This window comes from Eumetopias jubatus, unplaced genomic scaffold (assembly GCF_037043125.1).
Source record: "Eumetopias jubatus isolate StellerSeaLion01/CBP00866 unplaced genomic scaffold, mEumJub1_p1.0 scaffold_3, whole genome shotgun sequence".
Lineage (NCBI taxonomy): Eukaryota > Metazoa > Chordata > Mammalia > Carnivora > Otariidae > Eumetopias > Eumetopias jubatus.
The window spans coordinates 133,967,670-133,989,914 of record NW_028274809.1 but is presented as its reverse complement, the minus strand read 5'-3'; the positions used below and the strand labels follow the sequence as shown (position 1 = coordinate 133,989,914).

General features: G+C 45.0%; 1 protein-coding gene across 1 annotated transcript in view; it reads right to left on the bottom strand.

Annotated features, from left to right (window-relative positions):
* LOC114210498 (guanylate cyclase soluble subunit beta-2-like) overlaps positions 1 to 22,245 on the bottom strand; it is a 60,949-nt gene that overhangs the window by 25,252 nt on the left and 13,452 nt on the right. Inside the window, exons 3-6 of the mRNA XM_028104772.2 lie at positions 18,600 to 18,694; positions 5,909 to 6,069; positions 1,945 to 2,044; positions 677 to 880 (exon numbers count right to left, since the gene is read on the bottom strand). Of these exons, the coding sequence (XP_027960573.2) occupies positions 677 to 880; positions 1,945 to 2,044; positions 5,909 to 6,069; positions 18,600 to 18,694 (560 nt within the window). The remainder of the gene's footprint in view (positions 1 to 676; positions 881 to 1,944; positions 2,045 to 5,908; positions 6,070 to 18,599; positions 18,695 to 22,245) is intronic.

The window sequence follows — 22,245 nt, the reverse complement described above, 5'->3', positions numbered from 1 at the left end:
CTGTGTGTTCCAGGAATCACAGAATTATCTGGATATTTGTATAAGCTGTGTGGACACAGAGAGCTATGTACCTAATATATGTAGGACCTAAGAAGATAACGTTCACTGCACAAGTTGCAATTGAGGCAGCCAATCACAGGATCAGGAGTTGACTCCAGACTCATAACTGGCCCCAGCTATAGAAGTGGGCGCTAAGGACATGAAAGGTCAATTTATTTTAGAAGGATTGCAAAATAAGCCACCAAATCCAAATGTCTGGGCTTCATATTGGTGTTTTTCGAGGTGAAAATGTTCCAGGCTAAAGTTCATCCCTGAAAACTTCCTAATGTTTATCCAAGTTTTCTTAACCCAGCGGTTCTCAACCAGGAATGATTTTGTCCCTACCCCAGAGACACTTGATGATCCCTGGAGACATTTTTAGTTCCCACAACTAAGGAGTCAGGGAGCAGGGTGTCACTTGCATCTACTGGGTAAATTAGGAATGCTGCTAAACATGCACAACATAGCCCATGATAACAAGGGATTATCTGGCCCAAAATGTCAATAGTGTTGAGATTGAGAAACTCTGCCTTAAATCCACTATCAGAAGGTCCATTTGGTTCTGTTCTTTGCATAGATTGTTTTGAGACTGGTAGCTCCACTAGGAGGATCTGTGCTTTCTGGAGACATAGCAAACCCAGTACCTCTTGGTTTCTCTGGATGTCCTGATTGTCTTGTAACCTGTTAGGTTTTGCCCTTCTCATCTGTCTGTGAGGCTTCTGCACAACCAGAAACACAACATGCTCCTTCTTTCCTGTCCTCTCCTCTTCCTTACTCATGTCGAGGATATCCATGGTCACATCAATGTCAAAGAAGTCTTTGGCCACAGCCTCAATGATACCTATAACAGGACACCTTATGGTAAGGGATGGCAAGAGGCAGTTTTGTCAGCAAAACTTATAATCAAGTTATATGACTTCAGATGAATATCCCAGAGTTCACTAAGCCCAGGCCCTGCATCAAGGCAGGCAATAGATGATAGATTAATAAAATTAAAAATAAAATAACTTCTGGGTAGAGGTTTAAGTTATATATGTCTGGATACCAAATATAGCCCTGCCACTCTAATTTCTAGTTCAGCATCTATTCATTTGTTTGTTTATTTCAGGAAGGCAATTAACTCACTAAGCAAATTCTAGAAATATTGTAAACAAAATTTAGTTGTAAAAGCATTAAGGATCAGGTTTTAAAAAGAGGTGCTCTGGAAATCTATCCTAGGGTTATAATATAAGCATGGGAAAATCATGCATGAAGATGTTCACCACAGCAATAGCAAAAGAGTAGTATCGACTAAAAATTCCACAATAGGGGACTAGTTAATTACAATATGGAATATCACTCAGCCATTGAAGATGGGTTTCAAAGACCATGTGAAAGCATGGAAGGATGCTTTCTCCATAATGCTGAATACACAAAGAAAGGTTGATACAAAATAATATATGCAGAATTATCATAACTATGTAAATACTCATATAGTTTTTTTTTTAAAGATTTTATTTATTTATTTGACAGAGAGAGACACGGCGAGAGAGGGAACCCAAGCAGGGGGAGCGGGAGAGGGAGAAGCAGGCTCTCCGCGGAGCAGGGAGCCCGATGCGGGACTCAACCCCAGGACCCTGGGATCATGACCTGAGCCGAAGGCAGATGCTTAACGACTGAGCCACCCAGGTGCCCAATACTCATGTAGTTTAAAATGTTAAAATAAAAATGGAAATTATTCCTTCTTTTGGCACTTTGGGAACTTACTTTAATGGCCCAAAGACTTTGAGAGTAATGATCAAGATGGCAAAGAATCAGATTATGGAAGAGCTGGGCTGGCTATTAACTATCCTGGAGAATTTGTGGGGAGACCGTCCTTACTCCAGAGACCTCACAACTGTGGTACCGGTTAAGATATTCTCATACCTGGTACGATGTGGCACAGACCACTCCTATCAGAGTAGTAGTGGAGAAGCATTTTCCCATCTGCTCCTTTCTCCACGCGGAACGATGGTGCGTTCATCTCCTAATCAAAAAACATGACATGTTGCTCCCAGTGAACACAAGTTGTTTAAATTATGCCTTCAAGGCTTTGTGCAACAGTACTTACCCATTACAGCGTAGAAAACTGTTTCTCCAACCCCTTTCCAATCACATAAAATCCACCATGGTGGATTTAAAAGGAATATAGATATTCCTTTTAAAGAGGAAGAAACAGGCTCAGTGGAGTCAAGGCTAAAATAAGGGTAAAACAAGGTTTGGACCCCAGTGAGCCTTCCTACCATGTGTGCTGCTTCTAACCACACTCCAAGATGGGGCCAGCTGCTTGGCCTGTGATCAAGTGACCATGGGCATCTTCACCCTCAGAAAGATCAGGAGCTCAGAGCAATTTGGAGAAGAGTTCATTTCTCATCATGGAAGTAAAATGCGGTCTGCAATGTAACGTTGCACGTTTGGAAAATCAAGATACATCGGAAGAGATCATCTTTCTCTGGGAACAAATGTTGACATTCAAGTATGTGCCATCTCATGGTAGATGTATGTCAAGAAATAAGGATGAAGACTTTGCCTGGGGGAATCCCTGAGAGAAACAACCTCCCCCCTCCACATTCATTAGTAGGCAGTTCAGCACCCAGGCTTACAGCCTGTGGTCTAAGTGAGGGAAGAGATTTAGTGAGGTGGGTTCCTACCAAGATCTTTGCTTTTTTTCTATGGTGGGAGGGTTTCCAGTTAAAATGAGTTTCTTTAAAAAAAAAAAAAATATATATATATATAAAATCTAAAAGCATATATATAGAGAAAATATGTTTGTATATATGCATGTTTACATCTTGATTAAATCTTAAGAGAATTTGAGGCAGCACATATAAAAAGCATATAATAAGACAGGAAATTAAAAGTTATTTAAAAAAATTATACCCAAGCCCTACATAGTGAAAAAAAAAAACCAAAAAACAGAGTCCAGAAGGGTAAAATGAAAAATTCACACCCTCTTGCTACCACCTCCACCCTCACTCCTCACCCCCAGCTTGAGACACTTCTCAAAGTCTGTGTTTTTAATTCTTCTAGTCAGTCTATCCAACTCTCTGAATAGTAAGATTATACTTTTATTTCTTGATTAAAATAGGGTTTTATGAAAGTAGAGAATCAGGGCAAAGGGAAAATAATGGGAAGCAGACCAGAGCATGGTCTTTGGGAGACAGGCTTATGTGGGGTTGCATCCTGGCTCAGCCACCACAACCTGGCAACTTGGGGTGATTATTTGACCTTTCTGGACCTGTTTTCTCATCTATATCATGAGAAAAAAGAAGAAAACCTAGTATTAGGGGTGTAAGGAGGACAATTCAATGTTTATAAATTACTTAGCCCAACATCTACCTCATAATTAGCACCCAGTGAAAGTTAGCTAAAAAACAAGATTAAAGGCACAGGGATAATCAGAAGTGTATGCCTTAAGGCATTGACAGATGACTGGGGGCAGCCAGAAAGAAAAGTCAGCATTATCTTATTTTACTTTTGCCTAGAGAGACAATCTATAATGTTCTGCCCAGTATAAAGCTCTATAGCTAGCTATCAGGTATCACTGCATGCATTTTATTACAACTTGCATATTATAACATGCATGTATTTTATTCACCTCATCATGTGCAAAATATCCTCACTTACACCCTGAGAAGTTCTATTCTTTTTTTTTTTAAGATTTTATTTACTTATTTTGAGAGAGAGAGAGAGCACACGAATGGGGAAGGCCACAAGCAGAGGGAGAGAGAGAATCTCAAGCAGATGCCCCGCTGAGCACAGAGCCTGATGCAGGGCTCGATCTCATGACCCTGAGATCATGACCTGAGCCGAAATCAAGAATAAGACACTTAACTGACTGAGCCACCCAGGTGCCTGTGAGAAGTTCTATCCTTTAGCATTGGTTTTGGCATGTGAAGGAATGACAGATGACTACCCCAGGGGAAAGGTAGTAGGAGTTGGGTGTACAAACAATGGGCTGGGACTTCAGACCCTCAATCCTATCCACCCTTATTCAGTAATTAGAGAGGCAGTAATATGGCGAGTATCAGGAGCATAATATTTTTTTGGTTTAATGAATGAATGGGAGAACATTAACATCCTCCAGAACTGTGACTTGAAGTATTAGCCAAATTTTCAGTTGAAAGATGCTATATTAAAAAATCTCATGGGAGGGGTGCCTGGGTAGCTCAGTCATTAAGCGTCTGCCTTCGGCTCAGGTTGTGATCCCAGGGTCCTGGGATCGAGCCCCGCATCGGGCTCCTGCTAGGTGGGAAGCCTGCTTCTCCCTCTCCCACTCCCCCTATTTGTGTTTCCTGTCTTACTGTGCCTCTCCCTGTCAAATAAATAAATAAAATCTTTAAAAAAAAGAAAATATAAAAAACTTTTAAAAAAATAAAAAATCTTATGGGAGATTATTGAAGGAGCCCAACTGTATTTCTTTGTATCCTAATTGCCATGCTTTAGCTAAGAAATTTTAAAGGAAGTTGCCATATAAATTATTGTCATTTTTAAACTGGCCATATTGAACAGAGAGAAGAGGGAAAAGAAGGAAGTTTTTATTATTTATGAAATGCCTTTTCTAGACTGACCACGATGCTGGGGACTTCCACATGTGATCTCTCATAATTCACACAATAATATGAGATAGGATTTTTTTTTCCTATTTATTCCTTTTGGTCTCTGTGTTTGCCCAATGCCTACAAAAAGGGCTTGGCACCGAGTAGATGCTCAATACATACTTATTAAATGAATAAGTGAAAAACTCGAGGTCCAGAGAGGGCACCACCCAGCTAGTAAGCTGGTCGGAGAGCACGATAGGCCCATCTGACCCCATAGCCAGAGCTCCTGTTCCCTCTGTCCTTGAGTAGTTCACATGATAATGACAGGACAGACCCACCTACTCATCCTACTTGAAGTCAGTTAAGGTTTCCAAGCTTCTTATTCCTTATGTGAAAAACCGAGAAAATACTTATTTTCCCATTAAACACGCATAAGGGTGCCTTATGGGTTGAGGAGGCAATTTAGCATTTGTACATTCCCATTCTATCCTCATGACAGCCCCTCAAGGGTGGTTATGAGCATTCAATATAAAAATAGGGAAGAAAGAGCTTGGTAAACTACAAAGAGTCCTAAAAATAAATATAAATAATTTTATATAAAATAAGCTATTATCAAAAAATGTGTAAATGCCATTTTGCCTTTTTAATGAAGCATTTTCTTTTCTAAAAATGAAAAGGAAGTCTAGGCATTTGAATTTCCAGTGATGCCTACAAGCAAGAAAACCAAGGAAAGAACTCGAGGAGGATATATCCCAATAGGGAAATGAGTTTCTTAACCCCTCGGGCAGTCACCCCGTGGGTTACTCAGCACGGGATGGTTTCCGACTCTGGCTCTTGGCCCTGTCCCATCCTTCCTTCTGATACAGGAAAAGATGAATCTGGCTGCAGAAGCTATTTATCAGCTCCATCCAGGCCAGGAAACCTGAGGAGCGATTTTGCAAATCCACTGAAACCTGATTGTTTCCCTGCCTTTGTTCCCGCTGTGATCAATCTTCCAGATTTCATTCCAAAGCCACACCAGCGACTATCGGAATAGGCCGCCCTCTGTCACAAAGCCGACCTCTTCAGCTTGTCCTTCTTTGACAGCTGCCGGCCAGCTTATAAAAGTGGCCAACAGGCGTTCATTGTCCAGTCCTTCCCTCAGAGAACTCCTGACACCGCGCACCAAGGCTTCTTCCCGCCCCCTGCACCTGCACCCCTCCGGCGGGGGGGGGGGGGGGCGGGGGGGGGCGGGGCGGGCAATGACCCAGAACTGCCTCAGGCGTTTGCTTCCCCTTAGGGCCACCCAGACCTGCCTCAGAGAGCCTTACCTGGTAAGATAGTGCGAGGTAACTGTGGAGGGCATCCAGGTTTTCAATAAACTCCGTGAGGTTTCCTCCCAGTGTCCGTAACATCCTGTCGTAGCCAGACATCTTGCAGAATTTAAAGAAGTATTCTCCAAAGAGCTTCAGAATGGCTTCCATGGACACACCTGTGGAACCCAAAGCATAGGCCCAAAATAAGAGCACCGGCAAAGTGTTCCTTCTCATTCCAGTGGTCTTCCTTGATCTCCAAAGAGTTCAAATCCTGCCTGCGTGACACGTTACTGAGCAGCCCCCAAAGGTTTCACTTTCCTGGGCAGTGAAATGCCTGTAACATCTCTGGCGCTGTGCCACCGTGAGGAAGCAGTACAGCCCTGGCATCCGAGCGCGGGTTTCCCCTAACCCTACCCCAGGCTTTTCTGTGGCCCCCATGGCGGAAATTCCTCTACGGTCCAGAAGGGGATGGGAAGCTGTCGAATCCCTATGCTGGCTGACTCTGGCACCCGGAAGGAGCTTCGCTCTGGGCAGGGCGGTGTCTGGCCCTCTGCAGTCTCCCCTACCAGCGCTAGACATCTTTAAATCCAGTGGCCTTGAAGTGAAATAAAAAGCAATCTCTGAGAAAGAACTAATACCGCAACTAAGAAACAGTACTGACAAACTTACTTTGATGATGCCAAATGCTTGCAATGACTTCCCCTTTCTCTCTCATCCTCTCCCCATCCCCGTTTCCCTGTGGGGTGCACTTTGCACATCGCATCCTCCATAAAGATTTCTCTGAATATCCCACGTCACCCTGAGGACTCTTCCTAAGGGTTACATTTTATTTTCTTCCCAACCATGTGATAATTCTGAGGGGCAGTGACCTCATTCTACACATTTTCTGTGCCAGACACAAAGTAGGTGCTTGATAAATACCTGGGGGTAGATTTGTCCTTTGCTGGGGCTGCCGCCGCTGTCTGCACTGTTGCAATAGACAGAACGTGACTGTTTGCTTTATAGAGGCAGGAGTCTTTTTAAGGAATATTTTATAGTTCCTGAAACGCTCATTAATCATTAAGTACTCATTAATCAAAATCATCAATTATTTTGCTCGGCACTTGCCAAAACCTTGTAAGCTAGCAAATCTTATCATCACATCCCCTTTATTACAGGTGAGGTGTCCCCTTTTTGAAATTGAGTCATCTTTGTGAATTGACCCAAACTAGAGGCAGAGGCTCTAACTCTAAATTTGGCGATTTCTTTTTTTTTTTTTTAGATTTTATTTATTTATTTGACAGAGAGAGGGAGCGCACAAGCAGGGGGAGCGGCAGGCAGAGGGAGAGGGAGAAGCAGTCTTCCTGCGGAGCAGGGAGCCCGATGCAGGGCTCGATCCCAGGACCCTGAGATCATGACCTGAACTGAAGGCAGATGCTTAACGACTGAGCCACCCAGGCGCCCTAAATTCAGTGATTTCTATACCACATCCCACAGTCTCTGGAGCAGCAAAGAAACGAGAGGTCTCCTCCAGGGTGAGACTGCTTATGGGTTGTCATCAGTGACACAAGAGACAGGGCATTCCTTGATGCTGGTAGGGGAGCGCATCTGTGAGAGAACTTTCTCTTATGTACATTGGTGTGGTGACTCTGGTAGGTCTCGGGCTGGGACAAGGTCTGGAATGCCCAGGCTCACGGGAGACCTGCGGAATTCACCATCAACACAATCCCTGGCTGGATCCTTGAAGGGCCCTGTGATGCTCTGGCTGGATCTGGAATTCACAGCAAGGGGTTTCCAGGTCTCTCACGCTATGCTATCTAAGAACGATTCCTGCAGGGGGGGCAGGGGATCAGGGGAGGTCTGGGCACTTCCTAGCCTCTACTTGCTTCCTGAGATGGTCAGAGAAGCAGATTCCCTGTGACTCGTTGTTCACACCCAGCCTCTTGGGCAGATAATTGTTTTGCAATCTGAGCAGGACAGACTCCTGTTCTGAGTTGGTCTGGTCTAATCAGGGATGAGTTATACATACATTCCAAAAATACATTAGCCAGGTCTTTTGAATCTAGACAAAGCTTGGGACGGCAGGGTGGAGGGTGGGACTGGCCTGTGTTAATTGCCTCTGTTGGGTTCTCTGCTTGTGGGTCCATCCCGACCTGGATGCAGGCAGACTTGTGTATAATAGCAATCAAGAGCCACCTGCTAAGCCCCAAAGAACTGAAATAAATTCCACTTAAGTCCTCCATTGCTTATGAGTCCCTGGGAGAAGAACTCCTGAAAAGTACGTGGACAGGTGTGGAATCATTCTTTCCTCTTTCCCCCTTCCCCCTCCTTTCCTGCTAAATCTAGCTTATTTAAGCTGAGAAAAAACAGCTGTGCTGTGTGTCCCACGGGCTGGAGTGCTGAGCAGGTGCATCCTGTTACCACCCAGGAAAGCACAGATCCCAGAGGCCTCCTTCTCCCGGGGACCACGCTCAGGAGGACAGGGCTGTCTGCAAGCCAAGCAAGGTATAGCAAAGTGACAGTGGCAGCCTTGTGTAGAAAGGTTACCGGCTTGACTTTTCTCTTAAATCTGTAAACCTACAAAAATCCATGAAGATGCTTGTTCCAGACCCTCGTTATTTTGTTCCTGGGCACCCAGCTCTGTTAATAGGAAAGGCCGGCTGGTTCAGGGACTAATGGTTGCTTGAATACAGATCTCGGGTTTGGGTGCGGCGTCTTCCATCCGTGCTGGGTTTGGGGCTTCTTCTCGGATTCTTGGTTGAGAATGCTTGTCTAGCAGAGGACAAAGGTAACTTTTATTTATTTATTTTTTTAAAGATTTTATTTATTTATTTGAGAGAGAGAGAATGAGCGATAGAGAGCACGAGAGGGAAGAGGGTCAGAGGGAGAAGCTGACTCCCCGCTGAGCAGGGAGCCCGATGTGGGACTTGATCCCGGGACTCCAGGATCATGACCTGAGCCGAAGGCAGTCGCTCAACCAACTGAGCCACCCAGGTGCCCCAAAGGTAACTTTTAAAGACCAATGCCTGTGTTGGGTTGTTACACAGTTTCAGCTCAGTGAATTTAGGATTCTGTGAGTTCTCTAAGTCACAGGGAGTCAGGGATATATAGGAAATGGTGAGAAGAAGTGAAAACTAAAAGAGCCATAGGTGCCTTAACATATTTTTTGATAGTGCAAAGGATAATCTGTAGTATGCTTAGTATTTTATCTTTTGTGTAACAAATCAGGGGATATAAGGAAATATGCATTTATCTGCTTATTTGTGCAAAATGAAATACCGGAAGGATAAATCAGAGACTATTGAGATTGCTTACCTACAGGGCATTGGTGGGAATGAGGTAGAAAGGTTAGAAAAATTGTGGAGGGTGGGGGACTGACATTTCTCTGAGCATAATTTTTTGGACGGTTCTGGTTTGGGGAATCATGTTAATGACTCATATACTGAAAATAAAGAAAACAAATCCAGTCAATGAGGATAGGGAAAGCCCTGAGATAGAATAGAAACAGATTAACAGAACAGTATTTGAAAAGAACAGTTCTGAATAATCTAATTACCCAGGAAAAAAAATTAACCCAGTAACATTTGAACACAGTATTTACACTGCTCTGTCTTCAGGCTAAACCCAAAAACAAACAAACTTTAAATAAATATTTGACTGTAGTTAGTAGGTTTCCTTCCCACAATGGTGTTGGTAAGCAATTCTGAAATGGCTTTCTGAACATTTGAGGATTAAGCATGTAAGTAAATATATTGTGAAAAATGGGGAACAAGTTCCTCACTGTGTGAGAAGGAAGTTACAGTTATAGAAAGGGAAAGAACAGAATGAAGTCTGTGGGGTAGATTAGCAAATCTCCCATAATAGACAATAAGACCCATCATGGTTTTAGATTGGATGGATGGATGTGTGTGTGTTCAGGACTCCTTGGAGAAATGGTAGATTTCAGGGCTGGGGCAGAGAAAGGATAAGACAAGCCTATAACATCTAGTCACACCAGAAAGTAAAGAAATAATCAAAGAATGGTGATGTGTCAAAAGGACAACGGGACCAGCTTAAAGGGGCTCCCACTGGCTAAATCTTGGAGAATTTGAGCATCAGAAGAAATAATAAAATCAAAGGATTACAACCTATTTAAAAAATAATAATCAAGGGTTGATATTGATATAAATAAATGGGAAAGAGGGGAAAACTCTTTCTTTCCCAGTAGAAATCCAACTAATAAATGTAAAAGGAACAATATACCATTTGGCCACCACCGTGATTATGGCTTCAGGCAAGAATCACCAGTGAGTACCAAAACTGGGTAGGGAGGAGTTTGAGAAGCAACTAGATATTTGCATAGTCTAAAAGTATCTTCTCACAAACTACTAATTACAAAGGGAATGACAGGAACAATGTGGTAGAGAAACCTGGCAGGTCCCACCTTAACCAAGCAATCAAAGTCAACACCAATAACGGGACAATGGGACAAATGGCCCCTGCTATGATGAACTGGGAAGGACAAAACATCACTTCTGTGGTCTTCCTGCCAAGAAAGCACAACGTGAATTGAATCAAGGGAACTATCAGATAACCCTGAGTTGAGGGGCATTCTATAAAATAGCTGACCAGAACTTGCCAAAGATTGCAATGTTATAAAACCCAAAGAAAGACCCCGGGGGCGGTTCCAGATGTCAGAAGACGGAAGAGATGTGACAACTGCTGCGATCCAAGGTTTTCTTTTGTTCTAAGGGATACCACAGGGACAACTGGAAAAATCTCAATAACGCCTGTAGATTACATAATAGCCCTACATACACGTTCATTTCCTAAGTTTTGTAGTTGTAATGTAGTTATGTAAAAGAATTTTTAGGGCTAACAAGACGTCATATCTGCAACATACTAATGATTCAGGAAAAAAATTATAGACTGAAGGATAGAGCCAATATAGTAAAATGCTAACATTTGGGTAATATGGATGAAAAGTATATGGGAAATCTTTGTGTTATTCTTGCAAACCTCCTGTGAGTTTGCAATTACATCAAAATAGAAGTTTTTGCTGATTGTCCTGAAAAGACCTTAGTAAATCTAATATAAAAAGACCACAAAGACCACATTTCTCCTTGGCCAGCTGAGATACAGCTGGATTCTGGGCCTCTGTAATATTATGAATTTTGTTAGGTATAATCAAGGCATTATGATTATATTTTAAAATGTCTTTATCTTGTTAGAGACTCATACTGAAATATTTATGAGTAGAATTATGGGAAACCTGAGATTTGTTTTAAGACATTCCAGGAAAAACAAAACCAGAGAAAGGGTGGAGGGACCAGAGAGATGGAACAAGATTGGTGAAATATTAATAATTATTGAAGCTGGGTGAGGGACACAAGTGCTTGCGTACACAATTCTCTCTACGTGTGTGTGTGTGTGTGTGTGTGTGTGTGTGTGTGTGTGTGAGAGAGAGAGAGAGACATTCTATTAAAAGGGTTGTTTGGTGTTTTGTTTTTTAATGGAAGGCTTCTCTGTTGGCGGGAAAATCACTCTCAGCAAGTGTCCATTTTCTAGACATGTGTTCTCTCCCACAACACAGGGATGTGTATGCTGTACATTTTAGAAAATTTTCCATCAAAAATGGGTAATTTTTCCCAAAGGCTTATGTATCCAAAGGAATAAGCTTCAGATATCTGAAAAAGCCATTCATCTAGAATATTCTCCTTCTCAAATAATATCACCTAAGCCAGGTATGAGATAATAGGTAGGAGAAATCTTTTGTGAGTGGGAGGAAGGAGCTTAAAAGCAGGAGGGGGCGCCCAGGTGGCTTAGTCGGTTAAGTGGTTAAGCATCTGCCTTTGGCTCAGGTCATGATCCCAGGGTCCTGGGATCCAGCCCCACATCCATATCAGGCTCTTTGCTCAGCGGGGATCGGCTCCTCCCTCTCCCTCTGCCCCTCCCCCCACACACCACTGGTGCTCATGTTCATGCTGTGCACGCTCCCCGACCCTTCTCTTTCTCTCAAAAAATAAATCTTAAAAAAAAAAGCAGGAAACAGCTACCCATGTGAGTACCATAGGTTGCAAGGAAGAGACAGACTAAATGGGGAGGGTTGGGGTCCAGATTCTGCAGTACGTTTACCAGGGCATAGAGAAAAAGAAGCTGGGCCATAGATCACACCAGCTCAGGTGGGAGGCCCTCTGCAGCGACGAAGCAGGTAATAAGCTGCTTGCTTCCCAGCAAACCTTGGAACAGAGCATTTGACCCAACCAGTGGCCTCCTGGGTAAGGCTGGGGGAGGGGGACAGGGCGACGGTCGGCTTTGTGGAGTATCCGCTCTGTGTTAGGCACTTGGTTCATGTTACTGTACTTCATCTTTCGGATGGGCCCTCTGAGGTAAGGGCCATGGGTTTCATGGTTGTTTACAAATGGGGAGCTTGCCCCAGGTTGTGTTAGTTATTATGGGACGGTACAGCCAGGGGTTCACCCCCGTCTGTCTGATCCCAAAGTCCTTGCTAGAGAGCCCATGCCCACCGGCCAGCTTCTCCTCTGGTCTGTGCGCTTCGGCACCGGGCTCAGAGTCCACATGCCAGAGTTCAGGTCCTCAGCCTCAGATGGTCACCTTTCCAGGGTTACTGGTCCCACCTCAGAGGGTCATGGTAAAGAGAAAACGTCATAATGCCTGATTTCGGGACCCTGTCCAGTTTACATTGTTACTCTTATTATAAAAGAAGCAAGTGCCGAGAAGGCTCGTTGGCATTCGCCAGTCGCTAACTGTTGAAACGTGTTTGACTATTGGTTTCTTAGCAAGCAGAGTCTGGACTGACACAGCTGTGCCAAATGGCTGTTGTGTAGTGTTTTGCATTTTGTCACTTCAGATCACTAATAACCCACTTACACACTAAGTAGGCACTTATTCATACACAGAACAATTCCTTGTGCAATGCTTAACCTGCCATCTGGTCCCATCCTGAATTATGCTCATTGAAAGCACAGAGCTATGCAGTGGCAGAGTGGTCTGGAAAAGTCCCAACAATTTGCTTAAAGGTAGGGAAATTACATTCTGGAGCTCACTTGGAAGGCAAAGCATTGATTAGTGGTAACTGAGCGAGGTTTTTTCTTTGTCTGAGAGAAGAGTTTGTCTCAACTGACCAGCGCATTTTGTTAAACAGTTAAATGTCCTTCCTGTGGACTACCTTCTGGCAGGGCCATGCTCTCTCTGACTCATGGAATATATATATATATAGATCAGTGTGTATGTGTGTGTGTGTGTGTGTGTATTTATGTGCATGTATATATTGAGAGAGAGAGAGAAAGCTACAGCCCATGTTTCCCAGAGCCATCCTGATTCCAAGAGGCATGCATGTATTTACTCAATTTTGCATCCCACCTTTTTCTTTTAAGGACTTTATTTATTTGTTAGAGAGAGAGAGAGAGAGAGAGCACACACAAGCAGGGGGAGCAGCAAGCAGGAGAAGCAGGCTCCCACTGAGCAAGGAGCCTGATGTGGTACTCGATCCCGAGACCCTGGGATCATGACCTGAGCTGAAGGCAGATGCTAACTGACTGAGCCACCCAGGCATCCCACATCCCAACTTTTTATTTCAAAATGCACTCACCGTACTTATATACCCCTTCAGGTATAGGCCAAGAGATATTACTGGGATAAGCAACAAGAAGTTAGAAATCTCAGTGATAAGACTTTGGCTTTTGGTAGAAAGCCCCACACACTATAAAATCTACAAAATCTATAAAATCATTGCTGCTTCCAAATGTATTGGTTGGTCTGGAATTATGAAAGTGTGAGGGGTGGGTATGGGAAGGCATTTCTCTGCTAATGGTACTGGCCACCCCAAATGCTGTTCATGATCACACACAGTTACAAAATGGCCTGGGCGTGATATTAGACACAGGAAATAGTTCCTTCTGGAGATGTAAAAACTTTCTCAAGTTCCTGCACCAGTCTGCTCGGGCTGCTGTAACAACATATTATGAGCTGGGGCTTAACCACAGAAATTTATTTATTCAGAATTCTGAAAGTTGTAAGTGCGAGATTAAAGTGCCAATGTGGTCAGGTTCTAGAGAGAGTTCTCTTCCTGGCTTCTCACCATGTCCTCACACGATGTGGGGCTGGGGATTTGTGTGTGTGTGTTTGAGAGAGAGAGAGAGAACGAAAGGCCACATGCCCATGCCTCCTGAGAGAGAGAGCTAATGGTGTGAGACCTCTTCCTATAAGGGCAGTACTCCCATCATAAGGTTCCACCTTCAAGACCTCATGGGAACCCAATTATCTCCCAAAGGCCCCATCTCCAAATACCATCACATCAGGGGTTAGGGCTTCAACATAGGAATTTGGTGGGGGTTGAATATAATTTGGTCCATAGTGGTTCTCAAGTAAAAAGGGATTTAAAAAAATCTTGAAGAAGATCCATTCTCCAGAGCACTGGGTGACAAAACTGGCTTTGTAAAAGGTAAATAGTAAATATTTTCAGTTTTCTAGGGTTCTGCTGCAATGCCTCAACTCTGCCGTTATAGCACAAAAGCAGCCGTAGACAATATGTAAACACATGCGCACAGCTGAGTTCCGATAAAATTTTACTTACAAAAACAGGCAGGGAGCCAGATTTGGCCCATGGGCTGTGTGTGGTTTACCAGTCACTGCTCAGAGGGTCCAGAACATTATACTACAGCCATTTAAGGAGAACAGCAAAGCTTAGCCCTACTTTTAAGGGACAAAAGCCAGAGACACCAAACATAGAAATGCCTCTGCCACCCCCTCAGATTCAGTTGACATTTGCTGAGCACCTACTTTGGGCCCCACATATTGCTGAGTGCCTCATGTTTGTTGTCGGTTTCATTCCTTCCTTCCCATGACCGTTTGAAGTCAGTATGATTTCTTTTTGAGGAGGAGATCAACTCTCCATGAATTTTTATCCCTGGCCCAAGGTCACACATCTGCATGACAGAGCAGAATCCAACCCCTGGCACTCCTCCTAGAACATGGACAAGAAGCCCTTTGGCAGAGGGCTCGGAACCAAACGGAGCCCGCATGATGTAGCCACTACAGCCTCCTGCTTCTGGGATCCCTTGAAAGAAAATCAAGGAAAGAATGAAGGAGAGCTTTATCCCACCAGCCGGTTCAAGCTCTGATGCTCTTTTATGTCCTAAGCTCTGTCAAAACTCCAGCTTTTTGGGTCAAGTTTGGAGTCACATCCCACCTCGTGATTTTTATTCTTTCTGCGGGAGAAAGGGAACCGGACGCTCCCCCGACTTAGCTGGGAGAAAGGTGGACCCTCTAAACACAGATCTGCCTGGAGCACAGCAGCCCCCACTCAGAATCAGGGCCGGCCTGCCACACTGTGTAAGGGCCAGGCCTCTCCTATGAGCAAATCAGATTAAGGAAGGCGTCTGCCCTCATGCTTTGAAAAGCATGTATAATGTCATAATCACATGTTTTAAAATATTAAAAAGCAATGTTTAAGAAAATAATCTCTTTGGCAGGTGTGTTAAACAAGAAGGCCGAGAGGCTCACTCTGGAGCGGGCGAGCTGCTGAGTGAAGGACAAGAAGCCTGCTGCCTACGCGGGGAGCTGGGTCTAGAAAGTGGGTCTCCAGGCTCCCAGCCCAGGGCAGGCAACACAGCACTCTAAAGAGTACACGCCTGGGGTCAGACTCCTCTGGAAATCCTGACTCTACCCGCTTTTGGACAGCCCAAACGCTGCATAAAGTTCCCCTGGCATCAGCCACCAGGGAGGCAAAGGGGTCTAGGAGCCCCCTAAAGAGGTTAGACACAGGGTAGAGGCGGCGCGTTCGCAGGTGCCTCTGATGCTACCCAGATCCTGGCCCCTCTTTTTCCTAGAAGCTCTCTCTGTGAAGCTCTTTGGAAGAGGGGAGTGGTGGTGGGTGCTCAGCTGTGATTCTGTTACCCCCCCCCCCCCCGTGAGCCCTGTTGGCTCTCCTCCGCTGCCTGCCTCCCGAGGACCACTGCAGAGCGAGACTGTGCACCGGCTTTAGAAGGCGTCCAGGACATGTTGCTGCCCTTGGAACCCGAGCTCCAGGAGCTGAAGGAGCCAATGAACGTTTCATTCTTGTACCTGATGTCTAGTCTCAGACACAACCTTGTCTAGTTCTGTTAGGAGGTGTGGCTGGCAAGTGACCAGGAGCTCAGCTCCCTAAGCCTCAAAAGCTTCCCCCTCCCAGCTTTGCAGAGACTTGGGGCTTCTCCCTGACGCAGATACCTGAAAGGTTTTCTGCATCCAGGAAATGACCAGGAAACTGTGAGAAGAGACACGGGTGTCAAACTGCCATGTGGAACCAAGGGGAAAATCATGGGCATGGGGTTAAAGCTGGCACAATTTTTTTTTTTTTAATCAGAGAATTTCTCTGATATTCAGAGGAAAGAGAAACTCAGGGCCTCATCCAGCACCAGCACTTGACACATCTGCATTCTGGAGAAGCCACCTGTCTCTGCGGGCTTAGCATTACCTAACTGCCCTGGTGCGTTCTCCAGCACTATTACGTGCCTGGGCCGGGCTTTTACCTGTGACCGCCCCTCAAGGAGGTCCTGAGGACAGAAGGCCAACTTGCTGGGCCCTTAGAGACTCCAGGAAAAACAGCTGGAAACCACAGCCCTGGCTGCCTGAGCCCCTGGGGGCTGCACCGGATCCAGCCTGAAGGCCCTGGGCTCCCGAGCCTCACCCACACCTGCAACAATTCTGTCCCAGGGTCTTGGGTGCCAGGCGGAGGATGCTGACACAGAGTCCGCCTGCAGTAATCCCTAGATGCCATCTCAACATGACGCAAAGCCACAGTGCCTAATAAGAATAGGCAAAGGAAGTTCAACTGGGACCTAAAGAGGGATGTCGTCAAAGAACCTGGAAGCACCAGGGGACTCTCTCGGCTTCCTGCACAAGCCCTCTGGAGCCTGGGACAGTAGAAACTCCTTCCTCCCCAGGCCCCAGCTCACCATGTGCTCCGTGCTGGTGAGAAGGAAGGGTAGAGGAAAGGAGGGTGTACTGGTTTGAAGTGTTCCCCGAAATCCATGTCAACTTGGAACCTCCAAGTGGAATCTTATTTAGAAATAGGAAATGAATATAGAGAGAAGGAAGGAAGGAAAGAAAGAAAGAAATATATTTTGAAAGCCATTATTATGCCAGATAGCCCATTTGACATTTTCACATATAGCATCTCATTCAATCCTCAAAATAACTCTGACGGGTAGATATTATTCTCGTAGACCAATGAGAAAACTATAACCTAGTAAGTAACTTGTCCTCAGTCATTAAACTAGAAAGGGGCAGAACTGTATTCTCGCTTTGTCCTGAACCTCTTCCCGTCCAGGCCTGCGGAGTGAGCAAGTTAATATAATAAACCATCCCTTGCTGATACATCTGTGCGAGGAATCATCCTGGAAGTAGAGGTGCATTGTAAGTGGGACCATCCACAATGGGCCCCCCATTATGACCCTGCCAATGGCATTTTAATGCCTGGATAGATGGGAAGACATCCCATGGCAGAGCAGATGGGGAAGAAGGGCCCTCAACACCCCCACAAAACACACCACCTTTATTTCCAGATCAACATGAGTGTGGTTGGCCTCAGAGGATTCCTAAAGCTGTTCCCCACAACACCCAGAGGTAATCATGATGATCCATTTCAAAGGTCTTACAACCTCTGTCAAGGCCATCATCAAGGCCTCCCACGAAAGTGGTGGTACAGATGATGAAACTCAGAGTGACATTCACGATTTTTGGCTGTGAGAAGCTGAAGGCTACTCAAATGGAAAGGGTGGGTGACTGGATTAGGGTCGGCCCTAAATCCAACACGACCAGGGTCCTTATAAGAAGAGGAAAATTTGGACATAGAAACAGACACACGGGGAGAAGATGGAAGCAGAGAGTGGAGTTAGGCTGCCCCAGGGAGCATCTGGACCACCAGAACCTGCAAGAGGAAGGACTCTTCCCTAGAGCCTTCCAGGGAGCATGGCCTCGCTGACACCTTGATTTCAGGTTTCCAGCCCCCTGACCTATGAGGGAATAGATTTCCCTTGTTTTAAAGTACCCAGTTTGTGGTACCATTGATCCTCAGCATGTGCAGATCCCATATCTGCAAACTGACCCACTCATTAAAATGAATCTGTAAGCCCAAAATCAGTACCACAGAGCATTTGCAGTCAGTCAGGAGCAGGTGCAGAGTGGCAAAAACTTAGAGCCCCCCCAACACACACGTTTCTAGCAAAGGTCAAATGAGGCAGTGCTCTATGTTCTTGTCTCATTTCTAATACTCTAAATTAAGTGGCCATTTCGCAAGCCACTTCACGCTACATTTTTACATTTTTGTGCTTTTTTTGTGGGTGACTGTGCTGCTGAAAATGCCCCAAGAACAGTGTTGAAGTGCTGCCTAGTGCTCCTAAGTACAAGAAGAATGTGATGTGCCTTTCAGACAAAAGGTGTGTTAGAGAACTTCATGTAGGTATGAGTTCTAGTGCTCCGGCCCACGGGTCCGATGTTAATAACAATATATATGAAATAAGGGATCTCGAAACAGAAACACCCAAAACAAGGTTAGATAGTTATCAGTTGATGAAAATGTGACCAAAGTCTCTCCAGAACCTAGCCTGTCCTTCTCAGAGCAGTGGCTCAGGATTGCTAACTCAGTGTTCGCAGGGACTTAACAGAACGACTGTGGACAATGGAAACTGATTGTACTTCATTACGACAGCCCTAAGACACCCGAACAAGCCCTCTTCCTCCTTACCCAGAACTTTGCAGGCCTCTTGGATGAGCTTAATGGTAATGATGTCATCATACACCGTGTAGGTCATGAAGTCATCTTGTACTTCGGCAGAGGCTCTGAAAGAGAAATCAAGGGGCAATGAAAACCCAGCAACTAACTGGAGCTCTGCCTCCAGGATATACCCACTGACCGAGTAAGATATAAGATCACACTCTTGATCATCAGGAATGGGAGGCCGTGGAGTGTTTAGATGTCAACTCCTCCAAGAAGTTTTCCCTGGACCCCAGTTTGGGCCAAGAGCTCCCTTCTCAAGGATCCACAGTAGGCTATGTGTTTCCCTAGTTGATATCAAGATTATTAGTCTTCACCCCTAGACTGTGCTCCTTGAGCATGGGCTTGTGACTTATTTTGACCTTTGAAGCCCCAGCAGGAGGTATTGTGCTTGGCACTTGTTAAGAACCCAACACACACTAGTGAACATGGAACTCAGAGGTCCCAGAGCCTCATGCTCTGAAGCAAGGAGAACAGCTGCTTGCGAATCTCACTGTTTTGAAACATGGTTAGCTATGTTTTAGGAGTTATGGATGGACTTTAGTCTTCTAACAGTTAGCCAAACCCAGTGAAAAGTGGCTTCACCCGGGAGTTACCCTCTTGGCTCACTCCTTATGTGAACCATTCAACTGCTGTTAGCAATTCCATCAAGTCGGGACAGGAGGCTGGGCAGGGAGTGCTTCCCTGAGAAAGGGGGGTTCCACTGAGACTGAAGGATGGATAGGCAAAGCCAAGCATTCTGGACAGAGTGAAGAGGCTCCAAGGCAGCAGAGAGAATGTTTGAAGAACCGAAAAAAATACAAAACATTTGAGTTTATCCCAGATCACTGCACAGAATTTCAGAATTGGGAGAAGTGTGAAATTTCCCAATTGTCCAATTCTCCATTCTATACTATCTCTGACTGCTAGTCTTCTAGTTTCTTCTTAAATGCTTCCAGTGACAGGAAGCTCACTCCTCTGCAAGGCAGCGTATTCCATTTACGGACTGCTCTTTTTGATAGAAAGTTTTTTTCTTATGATGAATCAAAACCTACTTCTAGACCCTGATAATACCTTCTAATTATTGGGCATCTGCTTTTGGCCATGGCGATGACAGATCCTTTGTAATCATCTTACTTACTGTGGAGGAAATGGAAGCTCAGAGAGGTTGTCTTGCCAGGATCCCCCAGCTGACTCGTGAGGGACCTGGGTTCTGAGCTCTGAAGCGCACACAGCTCTAGCACTTGCCACCTGCCACCCCTCTCCCAGGTCCTGGATCTGCCCCCGGGGCACATGCAGACGGGGATGCTCCTACCTCCAGACACCAGCCCTCTAATATTGAAGATCCTTATTCATTCCTAAATCTTTTTTTTTTTTTTTTCTGAGCTATCCATGCCTTTATCTCCCTGGACTTTATCTTCCTCACTGTTAAATGGGAGAATGACACTTGTCCCACATTTCCGACAGGAAGAGAGTAACAGGAGTGAAAGGAGAGAATGAGAAACTCCGCACAGATGCAGGGGGAAGCTGATATAATATCAAGAGCACAGAGGCGGCATGCTGTGCCGGGGGCAGCCCAGCTGGCAGCCAGGACACCCTGGTTCCAAATCTAGCCCTGCTATTAATGAGCTCTGAGGGAAAATTACTTTCTCTCTTTGGGCCTCGACTTCTTTATCAGTAAAGGGAGGTAGTCGGTAAGATCAGTGTTCCTTAAACTTTTTTTTTTTTTTTTTACATCCATGCTCCCATCCCCACCCTACCCCCAAAATGCATTTGCTAGAGCTTCTCAAACAGCCTATAGGGGCCTTGCCCCTGCACTTGACCATTACTGAGCTAAAAGCTCTCTGGGTTTCTCTCCACCTGCAAGCTTTCTATTTTGGTCCCTGTCTGTACAGTGGTCTCTAAGTATCAACAGACACAGCTGTTCAGAGAAGCTGGATGTTGGGCTCGGGGCAGACAAAGGATGCTGTTAACCCCCATGCCTCCCTTAAGCGGGATGATCTCTGCCATGTTGTCATCACCCTCCATCTGCTCCCCCCGGGCCTGTGGGCTTTTGTGAAAACTTGGACCCTGCTTCTATGCCTATCAGTGAAATAGAAACATAATGAGCAAGATCCATATTGAAGCCTAACATGTTATCATAATTTATTCAGAAGGCCCCCAAAGGGATTATGTCATCTCCAAGACCCTTGAAAATGTAACAAGCTCTGTGCCATCTCTCAGGCTTCTTGTGGGACCACCCATTCCTCCCTGTCTGGGTCTGGCAGCCTCTTCTTTCCTGTAGGCTGAGCTGATAATACTTTAGTGTCCAATATTTATTTGGTTTGTATATATGTTGCACATTTCTGGAATGCCAAACATGCCCAGACTGTTATGATTGCACAAGAATTGTCAGCCTTGTTTATCGATCTCGGTGATCTTGCATGTAACACTTCCCACAGAGTCTGTGTACACTTGCAATATACAGTCATTCAAACTGCTATAAGTGAAACAATATGCTCACCAAGAATATAAATAAATAAATAAATAAACCAATTGATGACTCCCGATGAGATGGCAATACCTCTGATAAGAAGGGAAAGAGAGAAAAATGGCCATCACAAAACATTTTGAAGGGGCATCTGGGTGGCTCAGTGGGTTAAGCATCCACTCTAGATTTTGGCTCAGGTCATGATCTCAGGGTTGTGAGATTGAGCCCCAAGTCGTCGGGCTCATGCGCTCAGTGGGGAGTCTGGGATTCTCTCTCTCGCCCTCTCCCTTTACCCCTCTCCCCCCGACCCTGCTCACACTCTCTCTCTCTCTCTCTCTAAAAAAGAAAAAGAAAGGAAAGGAAAAAGAAAAGAAAACATTTTGAAGAGACTGGGGATTGGAGAAGCATTGTGGGAAATGAAGTAAGTTGATGTTTCCAACTCACACAAAGAGGAGCATATTTCATGTAATATGAAGAATGCCAACCACAGAGGTGACCATATATACACATATTCAGGAGATCTGACAAATCAGTATTTAACTGGAATACTCAGCCATTAAATGTATGTTCCTTTTTAGTTTTAACTCACGATACCCAAAATAACTGGGCAGGAAACCAGGGCCAGGCTGCCTATTCCAGAATAACTTGGGGATCAAAATAAACATACAGATTCCTGGGCCCTGGAGGTGGTACCTGGAAATCCATATTTATTTAACCACTTGCCTCAGATGACTCTCCAGGTTTGGAAACACTGCTCAGAAACACTTTCTAGGATTCAGTCTGGCAAGGCCACACATTACAAATTACAGATCTTATGTTGTTCAGTGTTACAAAACTGAGGTAATGGTTTCTAAGAGTCCAGAGTAAGCCATAAAGCCCACAGGAAAAATAAATAGCACATTGTAGCAAGTTTCAGGCCAAGAAAATGGGATCAATCCTAAGCCATGAGAAATTGTTCCTTCAAGAGCTCCTTTCTGTTAGGTAGAGAATTCCTGTTACAAACTTGTGTGTGCCATGTGACTCAAGGTGTAGTTGGGGAAGAAGAGGCCCTGTGAGTTACATGGTACTGTGACCTGGTGTCCTGGTGTCGTGACCACCTGGTATTTAGAAGAAGTCCCAGCTGTCATTCTGGCCAATGCTCTAGCCCACTGCTCTAGCTCTCGAAGG